General features: G+C 47.4%; 1 protein-coding gene across 1 annotated transcript in view; it reads right to left on the minus strand.

Moving 5' to 3' along the window:
* Nucleotides 1-6: 6 nt before the first annotated feature.
* The window catches only part of LOC122544135, a 35,254-nt gene continuing 22,033 nt past the window's right edge, over nt 7-13,227 (minus strand). Inside the window, exon 8 of the mRNA XM_043683175.1 lies at nt 7-638. Coding sequence (XP_043539110.1) covers nt 522-638 — 117 coding nt within the window. The 3' untranslated portion in view covers nt 7-521. The remainder of the gene's footprint in view (nt 639-13,227) is intronic.

Consider the following 13,227-nt stretch of genomic DNA (forward strand, 5'->3'; position numbering starts at 1 on the left):
TGGGGGCAATGTCGGTACACGGGGTTGGGGTAGACCAGGGAAAGGTGGGGGCTGCTGCCTCATCTCCTGGATGGGGCGCAGACTTAACATAACACCCTGAGCCCCAGCGGAGAGACATTGAATCAATTAACCGAATAATCAGTTATCCGAATGAAGTAGTGCCCGCCCATCTCATTCGGATAATTGAGGTTCCTCTGTCTACTGTAAACTTTTTTTTTAAAAAGTCCATTGTTTTTCACATCGGATAAGATATGTACTGAACAAGAAACGTTAAGTTTCAGGGAAGTTATGCACCAGTGGCTAATATAGTGCAACATATCAAACCGATATTCCCCCACCTTGGAAATCAGAAAGGAAAATGTCAACAATTGGAAAATATTCAATAGGCACCATTTGCGAAGATGGAATCATTGATAACGATTCATGTCGATGACCTCTCAGCAGAGCAATGTAAAGTCTGGAGCATGTTCATCGCAAACATATATTAACCGAATCAGTTCTGGTCAGGGATAAGGAACCCTTCAATTATTGAATTCCTTATCTAACCAGAAGCTGGTGAGACTGATGATCCAGCCAGAGAGGACCAGTTGCAAGACATCAAAGAAAGTTATTATCCAATGATAACTGGACATGCAAGTCTGTAAGAGAACAGAAACATTGCCATGAATGGTCTGACTGTTGTCTAATTACCCATCCCTAATTAACCAGAGGGCAGGTAAGAATCAACCACATTACAGGGGGGAGGGCTGGAGTTATGTAAGTCAGGCCAAGTCAGAATGAATCGATGTGGCGGTGGAAAAAAAACACACGTCAGGCAGCATCTGAGGAGCAAGAGAGTCAATGTTCGGGCATAACCCTTCTTCAGGACTGGGGAGGGAGCAGGGGGCTCAGAAATAAGTAGGGGTAGAGGGAGTGGGGCTCGGGGAAAAGTAGGTGGGATCGGCGAAGGTAGATGATTGTGATAGGTTGGTGGAGCGGCTAGCTGGGAGGGTAGATGGACAGGTAGGTCAGGTCTGGAGGGTGGACCTTGGTCAGAGGCTTGGCACGAAGGGGAAATGTGCAAACTGGTGAATTCAACGTCGAAGCCATGTGGTTGTAGCCTCCCGAGGCGGAAGATGAGATGTTCCTCCATTAGTTTGTGGGTGGCCTTGAGTAGGCAGTGGAGGCCCAGACTGGACATATCATCAAGGGAGTGGAAGGGGGCGTTGAACTGGATGGCTACAGGAAGGTGAGGTTGGTTAGTGCCTACAGACCAGAGATATTCCCTGAACCTTTCCGCCCGTTCCGCAAAGGAAAACAGCAAATACCGCAGAAACCCAGCAGGTCTGGCAGCATCTGCAGAGAGAGAAACAGAGTTAACGTTCTGAAAAAAGGGTTATAGGACTCAACGCTATTTTCTCTCCCCACAGATGCGGTCAGACCTGCTGAGTTTCTCTGGCAGTTTTTGTTTGTTTGCTTCAGATCTCTCGTTCTTGATTTTGTTCCAGGTAAAGCCAACGGTTTCTGACATGAGTGAAGTAATTTTTGTCCTGACAATCAACAATTCTCTGAGGCTGTAGAAGCTGTTTTTGCTGGATTGCCCATTTGCAGCCATTTTTTTAGTCAGTCATAGTGCTGCTTTCTCCTTGGCTTGGCCCCTTTGCTCGGGTGGCCTTAGCTACGAGAAATTCTGCCTTTTCCACATAACTCATGAGCAATTTACCTGTAGGTACTTGCTAATCAGGGTGTGAATATTGTGTGCTTTGATTCAAGGTCTGAGAACACTAATGTGCAGTCTTGGCAAGTCCTTAACCCAGTAAAAACAAGGACTGCAGGTGCTGGAAACCAGAGTCTGGATCAGAGTGGTGCTGGAGAAGCACAGCAGGTCAGGCAGCATCCGAGGAGCAGAAAAATCGACGTTTCGGGCAAAAGCCCTTCATCAGGAATACAATGGCACCCTGCATGTATTCCTGATGAAGGGCTCTTGCCCGAAACATCCATTTTCCTGCTCCTCAGATGCTGCCTGACCTGCTGTGCTTTTCCAGCACCACTCTTAACTAAGTCCTCAACCCTGCCCAGTGTATGTTCATATAGGCCATCTCATGACTATTTTGTGGTTCTGTGTCTGATTGAGCAATTCTTAGCTCGGACTACATAAATCCACAATGATCTGGAGTGCTTTGGAGTTGCACCAGTCCGTTCTAAGGAAAGGTGCAGTCCCCATGATACCACGCAATGAAGTTTGTCAGTTCTCAAGGTCTGAGTCTGGGGAATTTCTTCACCAATCTGGCTCAATCAGGCAGAAGTCATTAATTATGGGATCCTGAACAAACTTAAAGTAGTTAAAAAAAACCAGCTAACCTGAGTCGACAGGCTGATCCCAAGTTAGGGAAAGACGCGGAGACAGGATGGGTCTGAAAAGAACACTGCCATAGGACAGAAGCCATTTTAAGTGGACCTTGAGGGATTAACAATGACACCAGTGTTTGTGTTGCTTGGCTTTGTGTGTTTTGTTTGGTCATTTCATCACAGATAGTAGAAACGTGCTTTGGAACTGAGGAAGCGACGATTGGGTCAACGACCACTAAATGTAAGAAAGACTGGCCGGCCCCAGGGACAAGGAAACCATGTCCCACTGAGAAGCACGGCCCATGTCCATCTGTCCCCTCGAAAAAGACGCAGAAGCGCCAGAGGTAAATAGGTTCGATGCAAAAATAAGGTAGGAGACACTCTGGTTCCCAGTCGGAAATAACTTTAAGGAAGTTCTCAGCTGGGCTATGAAGACAGAAAATAACCAAATGCTTTTTAAGGAACTAGCAGCAGGTGTTACAGTGAACACACAGAGACAGGAAGTCTGTCCAAAACAGCTAAAGGAGCGAGTGTGCGAGAAGGGCGGGCACTTTACCAAGAAATGCCTCAATAAAAAAACAATAAGAATTATGACAAACTAGGACATAGAAAAGTTGTCCTGACATGGAGGCAGGCAGGAACAAGGATTTGAACTGGCACAGAGTATCGTCAGCCAGTTGTCAATGGCAACCACAGCGAGCAAATTATAATCCAATTTACAGCAGATAAATTTAAGGAAGCTGTGAAAGGCAGCAGATCAATTTAAAGAAGTTGCCAACGGCCATCAGCCCCCAAAAAATAAATATAGCGGTCAGCCGCCCGATGAGCAGAACTTATTAGCTATTCGTCATTTTTATAAACGACCTGGATGAGGGCGTAGAAGGGTGGGTTAGTAAATTTGCAGACAACACTAAGGTCGGTAGAGTTGTGAATAGTGACGAAGCATGTTGTAGGCTATAGAGAGACATAGATAAGCTGCAGAGCTGGGCTGAGAGGTGGCAAATGGAGTTTAATGCGGACAAGTGTGAGGTGTTTTACTTTCGTCGGAGTAACTGGAATGCAAAGTACTGGGCTAATGGTAAGATTCTTGGTAATGTAGATGAGCAGAGAGATCTCGGTGTCCATGTACACAGATACTTGAAAGTTGCCACCCAGGTTGACAGGGTTGTTAAGAAGCTGAAAATGTGTTGCTGGAAAAGCGCAGCAGGTCAGGCAGCATCCAAGGAGCAGGAGAATCGACATTTCAGGCATGAGCCCTTCTTCCTGCTCCTTGGATGCTGCCTGACCTGCTGCGCTTTTCCAGCAACAAATTTTCAGCTCTGATCTCCAGCATCTGTAGTCCTCACTTTCTCCTAGGGTTGTTAAGAAGGCATACAGTATTTTAGCTTTTATTAATAGAGGGATTGAGTTCTGGAACCATGAGGTTATGCTACAGCTGTACAAAACTCTGGTGCGGCCGCACTTGGAGTATTGTGTACAGTTCTGGTCACCGCATTATAAGAAGGATGTGGAAGCTTTGGAAAGGGTGCAGAGGAGATTTACTAGGGTTCTGTCTGGTATGGAGGGAAGGTCTTATGCGGAAAGGCTGAGGGACTTGAAGCTGTTTTCGTTAGGGAGAAGAAGGTTGAGAGGTGACTTAATCTTGCAAACAGTTTTGAACATAACAAAGCGTTAATTAAAGAGAGGACCCAAACCAGTCAGAATAGCGAGGGGAGTGAATCAGAACAGAAAGCTTGGTGGTCGAGCCAGAAAAAGAACAAGGCACAGAAAGGGTTAATTATCCTAGCAGCTCTTTTGAAACAAAACGCCTCACAGAGGGAAAAAAGTAAGATGGTTGCAGTGGCAGCTAAAAGAGCATACTCCGAAAGGAGTTATGTTTTCATCTTAGCTATCTGCACCACGACTAGCTTCTCTGCTACTCCACTTGTTTTTCTGTTATCGACCTTTGCTCAGCCTTTTTCATAGAATCCCTATAGTGTGGAAACAGGCCCTTCAGCCCAACAAGTCCACACTGACCCTCCGAAGAGTAAATCCCCCCAGACCTATTCCTCTCTCCTATCCTTACCCCTGACTAATGCACCTAACCTACACATCCCTGAACACTATGGGCAAGCTAGGATGGCCAGTTCATCCTAACCTGCACATCTTTGGACAGTGGGAGGAAACTGGAGTAAACCCACGCAGACACAGGGAGAAGGTGCAAACTCCACACAGACAGTTGTCCGAGGCAGGAATTGAACCCAGGTCCCTGATGCTGTGAGGCAGCAGTGCTAACCACTGAGCCATCACGCTGTCCCATTTTCTCTGTTAAATTGTCACCGGTCAGCCAATACCTTTTCACTTTCACTTACGACGGCCGCCAATATACATGGACACGGCCCCCCCCAAGCATACATGGAGAGCCCCACTGTATATGCCTCTGCTGTACACCGGACCCTGAAAGACCTCCACCAGTCATGTAAAAGCACCTTGGCTCAGCATGCCAATGATTTATTAGTGGTCTCCCATTCACCTCATGCCTCTACATATGACACTGTTGGATTGCTCCACTCTCTGGCTCAGGATTGACATAAGGACTCTATTGAAAAGATGCATCTCTGCCAAAAGACAGTACAGTATTTGGATACGAACTTTCACACCGTCTCAGAGCACTGTCTCAGGATCACATCTCTCCTCCCACTCATAGGAAGGACGTGGAAGGTTTTGGACAGGGTTCAGAGGAGGTTTACTAGGATGTTCCTGGTACCGAAGGGAAGGTCTTCTGAAGAAAAGTTGAAGAACTTGAGGCTCTTTTCATTAGAGGGAGAGGTGACTTAATTGAGACATACTAGATAATCGGAGGGTTAGCTAGGATGGACAGTGAGAGCCTTTTTCCTTGGATGGTGATGGTTAGTATGAGGGGACATAGCTTTCATTTGGGGGGGGCAGCGATAGATATAGGACAGATGTCAGAGGTAACTTCTTTACTCAGAGAGTAGAAGGGGGGTGGAATGCACTGCCTGCAACAGTAGTAGACTTGCCAGCTTTAAGGGCATTTAAATGGTCATTGGATAAACAGATGGATGAAAGTGGAATTGTGGAGGATAGATGGACTTCAATTTGGTTCCACAGATCGGCGCAACATTGAGGGCCGAAGGGCCTGTACTGTGCTGTAACAGTCTATGTTCTATGTTACAGCAATTGAACTTTTGTCCTTTTTGGGCATGGTGAATTACTGCAGACATTGGATACCAGACTATCAAGTTATTGATGTGCCTCTCCGCCAGGCATCCTCGCCAAACCTACCAGTCCCGGTGAACTGGATACCTGCAATGGCACAAGCCATGAAGAAACTTAAACAGTGCTTAACCTCAGCACCTGCTCTGGGCATCCCTGACCTTTTCAGCTTTATGCTGACGAAAAGGAGGGATATGCGTCCGGCATTCTACCACAACTGCATGGGCACCCTGTCGCCTTTTTTTAAAAAAGATTAACAGAAGGACAGAATCAGTCGCCTCTCCTCTTTTAACACAAGAAAAGAGCAGAGTCCTTCACTTCCACACTGATCCAGCTCCCTCACGAACCAGTTCTCAGAGTGAACCATCTCGCCTTTTATTCTGTATCATTCCCACCTGTCGTAAAGGGAATGCTGACCTGTTTAGGAGCTGTGGCGGCTGCCGCTGTCATGGGAGAAAAGTCCACCCATCTTCCATTCCCCTTGTACAGTTTTCATTCCTCTTTTGGTTTCCCTGCTGCTTAATTCAGCAGCAACTCAGCATTTCACAGCGTCAAGGAGAACTGGCTGTGAGGTCTAGATTAGATTACTTACAGTGTGGAAACAGGCCCTTCGGCCCAACAAGTCCACACTGACCCTCCGAAGAGCAACCAATCCAGACTCATTCCCCTACATTTACCCCTTAAGCTAACACTACGGGCAATTTAGCATGGACAATTCACCTAACCTGCACATTTTTGGACTGTGGGAGGAAACCCATGCAGACACGGGGAGAATGTGCAAACTCTACACAGACAGTTGCCTGAGGCAGGAATTGAACCAGGGTCTCAGGCGCTGTGAGGCAGCAGTGCTAACCACTGTGCCACCGTGCCACCCACAAGTAGGTCATCCTACTTTCTCGCAGTGACCTTACACTTCAGTGTGCCCTGGCTTGAAACGCTGTCTCCCTTCTCCCTGTTATACAGGATTCCCTGGCAGATGACCATGATTGCCTACACGGAGTCCAGGAGGTTGTCACCCTGTGCCCCGACCTCTCTGAGACCCCATTAGACAACCCAGACATGGTCCTTTCTCACAGACGGCTCCTCTTTTCGGCCCTCAGATCATCAAACGCGAGCTGGCTCCATGAAATGTGCACCTTTTGAAACCCTTGAATCCGCTGCGCTGACGGAAGGGACGGCTGCGCAAGTAGCCAAACTGTTTGCCCTTACCAGAGCCTGGTGAAAGGTCTGTCAACATTTGCACAGACTCCAGATATGCCTTTGGAGTGGCACATGATTTTGGAACCTTGTGGAAACGTAGAGGATTTATTACCTCCTCTGGAAGGCCCTTGCAGCATGCCCTGCTCATTAACGATTACCCTTTTACAGGCTATGATGCTGCCCTCCGCCTTAGCTGCGGTAAAGTGTGCCCCCCCCATACCGCTGCTGACAGCCTCATCGCCCGAGGGAATGCTCGCATTGACCAAGCTGCTAGACAAGCAGCATTAGCTCCCACTGTATGGATTCTACAGGCTCCAAAGGCAGGGGAAGCAATAAGGGTTTTCGATCCAGCAGAGGGAACACAGGCTGCACAGCAACAGGCTCCACAATCGAGAAAGAGAGTTGGGTGCACATAGCTCTTTAGGGCTAACGGTGCATCCTGAAGGAAGGTTCATTTACCCCAAAGCCTACTTATATGTTCTTGCACTGGCTGCGCATGGGGTCAGTCATGCAGGAAAAGAAGGGATGATACATGCAGTACGACAAACTTGCTACACACCAGGCTTTGCAGCATCAGCACAAGCACTAGTATCAAAATGTCAACAAAATAATTTTTTTTTAGATTCCCTACATTCCGGAAACAGGCCCTTCGGCCCAACAAGTCCACACCGACCCTCCGAAGAGCATTCCCATACATTTACCCCTGACTAATCCACCTAACACTACAGGCGATTTAGCACGGCCAATTCACCTGAGCTGCACATCTTTGTGACAGTGGAAGGAAACCAGAGCAAACCCACGCAGAGAACATGCAAACTCCACACAGAAAGTTGCCCGAGGACAGGAATTGAACCCGGGTCCCTGGCGCTGTGAGGCAGCAGTGCTAACCACTGAGCCACCGTGCCACCATGCGAAACTTTTCGCCATGTATGATCACCTGCCCGTCCCAGATGGACCCTTTCATCATTTACAGACTGATTTAGGTCACGCACCAACTAAACAGGGCTTTAAGTACACGCTGGTAATTTTCTAAATGGGTAGAAGCCTTTTCCGCAAGACGATGCTAGGACTCTGGTCAAATGCCTCGTGAAGGATGGGATCCCTAGGTTTGGAATTCCAGAGAGCGTTAACAGTGCCAGAGGCACGCACTTTGCAGCAGCAGTCACAGACAATGTTACTAAAGCACTCGGCATCGTGCGGAAATATCATATTCCCGATCAGCCCCAGTCCTCAGGTATGGTGGAATGGTACTCTTAAAACCACCCTGACAAAGACCTTCCAGGATACCGGCCTGTCTTGGTCAGATGTCCCACCCCTAGCCCTTAAGAAACCAGGGCCACGGAAGCACAGGACTTACCCCATTTGAGCTCCTGATGGGAAGACCCAGGCACACGGGAGCAAGACCTCCTAAATTTCCTGTGGATACGGCATTACTCTTAGACAGGAAGCTCTTCTGGATTATGTCAAAGCGCTCTGTAAGATGATTATCCGTAACCACGATCCGGTAAAAGAGGCCATTTGCGCACCTAATGATGACCCAATGCACCCCTTCTGACCTGAGGACTATATCGCGATGAAATGATTGGAAAAGAATGCTGTCTCACTCCCAGGTGGAAAGGCCCGTACCTCGTCCTCCTGGTAACCCAAGGTTGAGGGAAGGCCTGAGCGGATGCAGGGAACCTGCAGCAAGAGGGCACCATCCCCGGAGGGACACCAGCAGGAAACCCCAGAGGCATCAGCGCGCCCGCCAGCCACGATATGTGGAGGCCGATCGCCATTTCAGTCTGTGCTCCCCATTGCCTTGTTCATTCTGACTGGACGTGACGGGAACAGGGAAGATGGCATAATGAACGCTGTCACAAGGGAGTTGCATGTCAACACTTTTCTTGACATGACTTACATTTACGCTCGGAAGGTTAACCACTCTAGCTGCTGGGTGTGTGCCCATACACTCTAAGGGAGGAATCCCCTTGAGACCCATTCCATGTAATGAATCCAAGACAGCTGAACGGTGTTTGGAACAAAATAGATCCTCCGATACGTCCACCTGGTGGGGGTGAGGTAGGATTCACTGGGAGTCTCAGGTCTCTTTTATGCGAGGCCCTGACGGGACCAATTATTCCGCTGACGACAAGTTCTGCAGGTTACAAGATGGATAAGTATAAGGGCTGGTTCCAGCTCATTACACTCCTGCTCTGTTCCTTACTAATACCACAGGAAAGGGTATACCCATGGGAACCATCTGCTTCAAAAGCAGCTACACGTCAGGGTGGAAAATGTGAGAACCAGTAAATGTATCCATTCCCTGCTCCTTACCCTGTCTGCGCATTGAGCCACTTGTGCTAGGGGGTATCTTGAACCTTGAAGTTCCCAACAAGACTACTATAAGGGCCAAGTTCACAAATCTTTGGACTGGAACTCAGACCAATTTCCGGCCACAAAGCCTACCCCTGACGGCCACTTTCCTGGACTGGTAGTTGCTATCTAGGGTTTGTGATTCCCCCTTTACTTACCACTCGCACTCCTCCCCATTTCAAATGGCCTTGGCCTCACGCTAAGACAGCTATAACTGACACTGAGCAGTTCTTTGCCCTTCCCTTCCCCTCTTATGCAACTGCTCAACTGGCAACAGAGGTCAGGAAATTGGCAAGGGGATTTGCAGTAAGGTTAAAATCAACTAAGGTGAAAGTGAGGATTGCAGATGCTGGAAATCATAGCCTCGATTAGAGTGGTGCTGGAAAAGCACAGCAGTTCAGGAATCCTGATGAAGGGTTTTTGCCCGAAATGTCAATTTTCCTGCTCCTTGGATGCTACCTGACCCGCTGTGCTTTTCCAGCACCACTCTAATCCCAAGTCCTCAACTCTGCCCGGTGTATGTTCACATCGGCCATCTAATGACTATTTTGTGGTTCTGTGTCTGATGGAGCAACTCTCTGCTCAGACTATATAAACCCATGGTGATCTGGAGTGCTTTGGAGTTGCATCGGTCTATTCAAAGGAAAGGTGTGCTCCCCTGATATCACGCAACAAAGTTTGTCAATGCTCAAGCTCTGAGTCCGGGGAATTTCTTCAAGGTAGGCCCTTCCCCATTTGACTATTCCAGGTTTTTGTTCAATTCAAATTCAACCATGGCAGGTTGGAACGCAGGTCCCCATAACTTTACCTTGGTTTGTGGATTCAGAATAATATCATTAGGCCATCACCCACCCAGTGAGGGAGGAGTTTAGTTTTGTTGACAGTGCTCACTGTATGGTATTTGCTTGTCAATCACCTGTACATCGCTTCCAATTTTAATTTCAATTCTTATGTTTAAATGGAATTCAGATTGTTACATCAGGTGGAGGTTTCTTTCTCGACACTGGGTATCACTCTTCCACAGTTGTGACCCTATTCATCAACTTGCCGATTCATATTGGGATTGGCTACCTCAGGGTTACTGCACAGAGAAACAGCTCAGAATCTGATCACCCCCGACACTGGGAAGATGAATCGCAGACTGGGAACCCATTGTGTTCACCAAACGAACACGATGGCATGGTGGCATAGTGGTTAGCATTGCTGCCTCACAGCGCCAGAGACCCCGGGTTCAATTCCCGCCTCAGGCGACTGACTGTGTGGAGTTTGCACATTCTCCCCGTGTCTGCGTGGGTTTCCTCCGGGTGCTCCAGTTTCCTCCCACAGTCCAAAAATGTGCAGGTTAGGTGAATTGGCCATGCTAAATTGCCCATAGTGTTAGGTGAAGGGATAAATGCAGGGGAATGGGTCTGGGTGGGTTGCGCTTTGGCATGTCGGTATAGACTTGTTGGGCCGAAGGGCCTGTTTCCACACTGTAAGTAATCTAATCTAAAAAATGATGCTGCACTCCCAGTTGCCTTTAACTCACCGACCTGTTCCCTGGCCAATATTTCTATCTTAGGCTTGCTGCAGTGCTCCAGTTAAGCTCATTTCTCACCTGGGGACACTGCAGCCTTCAGGACTCAATATGGAGTTAAATAATTTTAGGGCCTGAGCATCTCCCTCTAAATCCTTTACTAACTCCCACACCCCAGCTCCTGTCATACTGCTTTTAATTAGTCAACCCATTGCCACTCAGTCATAGTCTCCATAGTCTCCCCTGTCCGCCCCCAAGCCAACGATAATTGACAACCTGCCCTGGACTTCCCAAATAGATGTGACGGTCAAGAACGCACAACAACGCCTCTTCTTCCTCATGCGGCTAAGGAAATTCGGCACTACCATAAGGACCTTCCCCAATTTTTACAGACGCACCATAGAAAGCATACTGTCTGGGTGAATAATGACCTGCTACAGCTCTGCCCAGGACTGTAGGAAACTACAGAAGGTGGTTTTCACAGGCCAGACCATCACGGAAACCAACCTCCCGTCGCCAGATTCCACCTCCAACTCTGGCTGCCATGGAAAGGCTGCCAACATCATCAAAGATCCATCCCACCCCAGTGATGCTCTCTTACAATCTCTTCCATCAGGCAGGAGAAACAGCAGCCACAACACATGCCCCCCCCTCCACCCCAGAATAGACTTTAATAATGTCAACCTTGTTAATGTTGATCTTGCTTTGTGCACCTCCCCTGTCTGCCTCACGCTGTCTCAATCCCCTATGATCCGTATGTCCTTGTGTTGACTCAAAACAGTTTGGAGCACGCAAGAGTTCCATTAGCTTCTTTATTTTAGCTTAGCCAGCAAGAGATCCGGGCTCAGCACCAGAGTAACAGTCAAGCTCTCACTTGGTGGACTCTCATCGGACCTCTGTCTATATCATAAAAGCAGTACACTTCATAGCCCTCATGCATGTGACTGATATATATATATCTCGACCCTACACAACTACATGCTTTTCACATGAGTCATAAGCTGAGCGGTAAACAGTCTTCCAAGAAGTAACCCCAGCCATGGGTGAAGGGTAAGTGAAGCAAGAACCACTGAAGCTTTCAGTTTGTCTCATACACAGACACAGATTTCAAAATTTATGTTATTTCAGCAAAAGCTTTGTTACTTCAGCAGTTTTTATTTAACTATTGCTTCCCTAATACTCTATCATGTGTTTGCTTGGATGTGACTACACTGCTTGCAAAACAAAACTTTTCACTGGACTCAGAAACATGTGGCGACCATAAATCGAAACCAGAGTTCTGAGCAGATTCAGGCAATACCTCTTTTGTGTTTCGAAGAATGTGGGGCTGATCTTATTGAAATGTTGGGAAGAAATATATCGAGACATAATGGGATGGAGAAGTCTGTTCTATTCTTGGGAGAGTCTGGGAGTAGCAGGCACAGTTTTGAAATAAGCTTTTAGACTGAAATTAAGAGAATTAAATCTCAGAGAGTGTCATTAGTATATGGAATTTTCCACTCCAGGGAGCCATGCGGACTGAGTCCTTAAATATATTAAAGGCTTATAAAACCATAGGGGCAGTAAAGGCCTGGGGAACAGGGAGGTAGATGGAGAATTTTTTGAGAGAATCTCTACAGCGTGGAAACCGGCCCTTCGGCTTAACAAGTCCACAACCGACCCTCCGCAGAGTATCCCACCCAGATCCATTCCCCGACACTTACCCCTGACCAATGCGGTGAAAGTGAGGACTGCAGATGCTGGAGATCAGAGTCAAGATTAGAGCGGTGCTGGAAAAGCGCAGCAGGTCAGGCAGCATCCGAGGAGCAGGAAAATTGACATTTCGGGCAAAAGCCCTTCATCAGGAATGATTTTTCCTGCTCAGATGCTGCCTGACCTGCTGTGCTTTTCTAATCTTGACCCGAACCAATGCACCTAACCTATACATCCCTGAACATTGTGGGCAATTTAGCATGGCCAATCTACCCTAACCTGCATAGAGTTGAATTCAATAATATGACATTCTTGATCTTATTGAATAAGACGTATTGACATACCCCCCACTAATAATTGCAATGTTTTTCTCTCCTTGGCATTACACAATTGTCTAATATTTGGAATAGCAAATATCCGTCCCGTTCAATTGCTTGACTTGAGTAAAAGTAAAGTGAGCTGAGATGCAAAGCAGCTATCACTATTTCACAAACTCCTGGTTAATAGTAAGACCATATGGCCTACGAGAATAGAATTATATAGCACGGAGACAGCTCCTTCAGCCCAACTTGTCCACGTCCCCAAAGTCTCCCAAACTAAACTAGTCTGTCCCAAACTAAACTGGCTCAAAAGTAATGGGTGACTGAAGTGAATGGTTGCTTTTCAGACTGGAGGCCTGTGACCAGTGAAGTGCCACAAGGATCGATGCTGGGTCCACTACTTTTCATCATTTATTCAGATGATTTGGATGTGAGCATAAGAGGTATAGTTAGTGAGTTTGCAGATGACACCAAAATTGGAGGTGTAGTGGACAGCGAAGAGGGTTACCTCAGATTACAACAGGATCTGGACCAGATGGGCCAATGGGCTGAGAAGTGGCAGATGGAGTTTAATTCAGATAAATGCGAGGTGCTGCATTT

This window comes from Chiloscyllium plagiosum, chromosome 46, assembly GCF_004010195.1.
Source record: "Chiloscyllium plagiosum isolate BGI_BamShark_2017 chromosome 46, ASM401019v2, whole genome shotgun sequence".
In the NCBI taxonomy this organism is placed as follows: Eukaryota; Metazoa; Chordata; class Chondrichthyes; order Orectolobiformes; family Hemiscylliidae; genus Chiloscyllium; species Chiloscyllium plagiosum.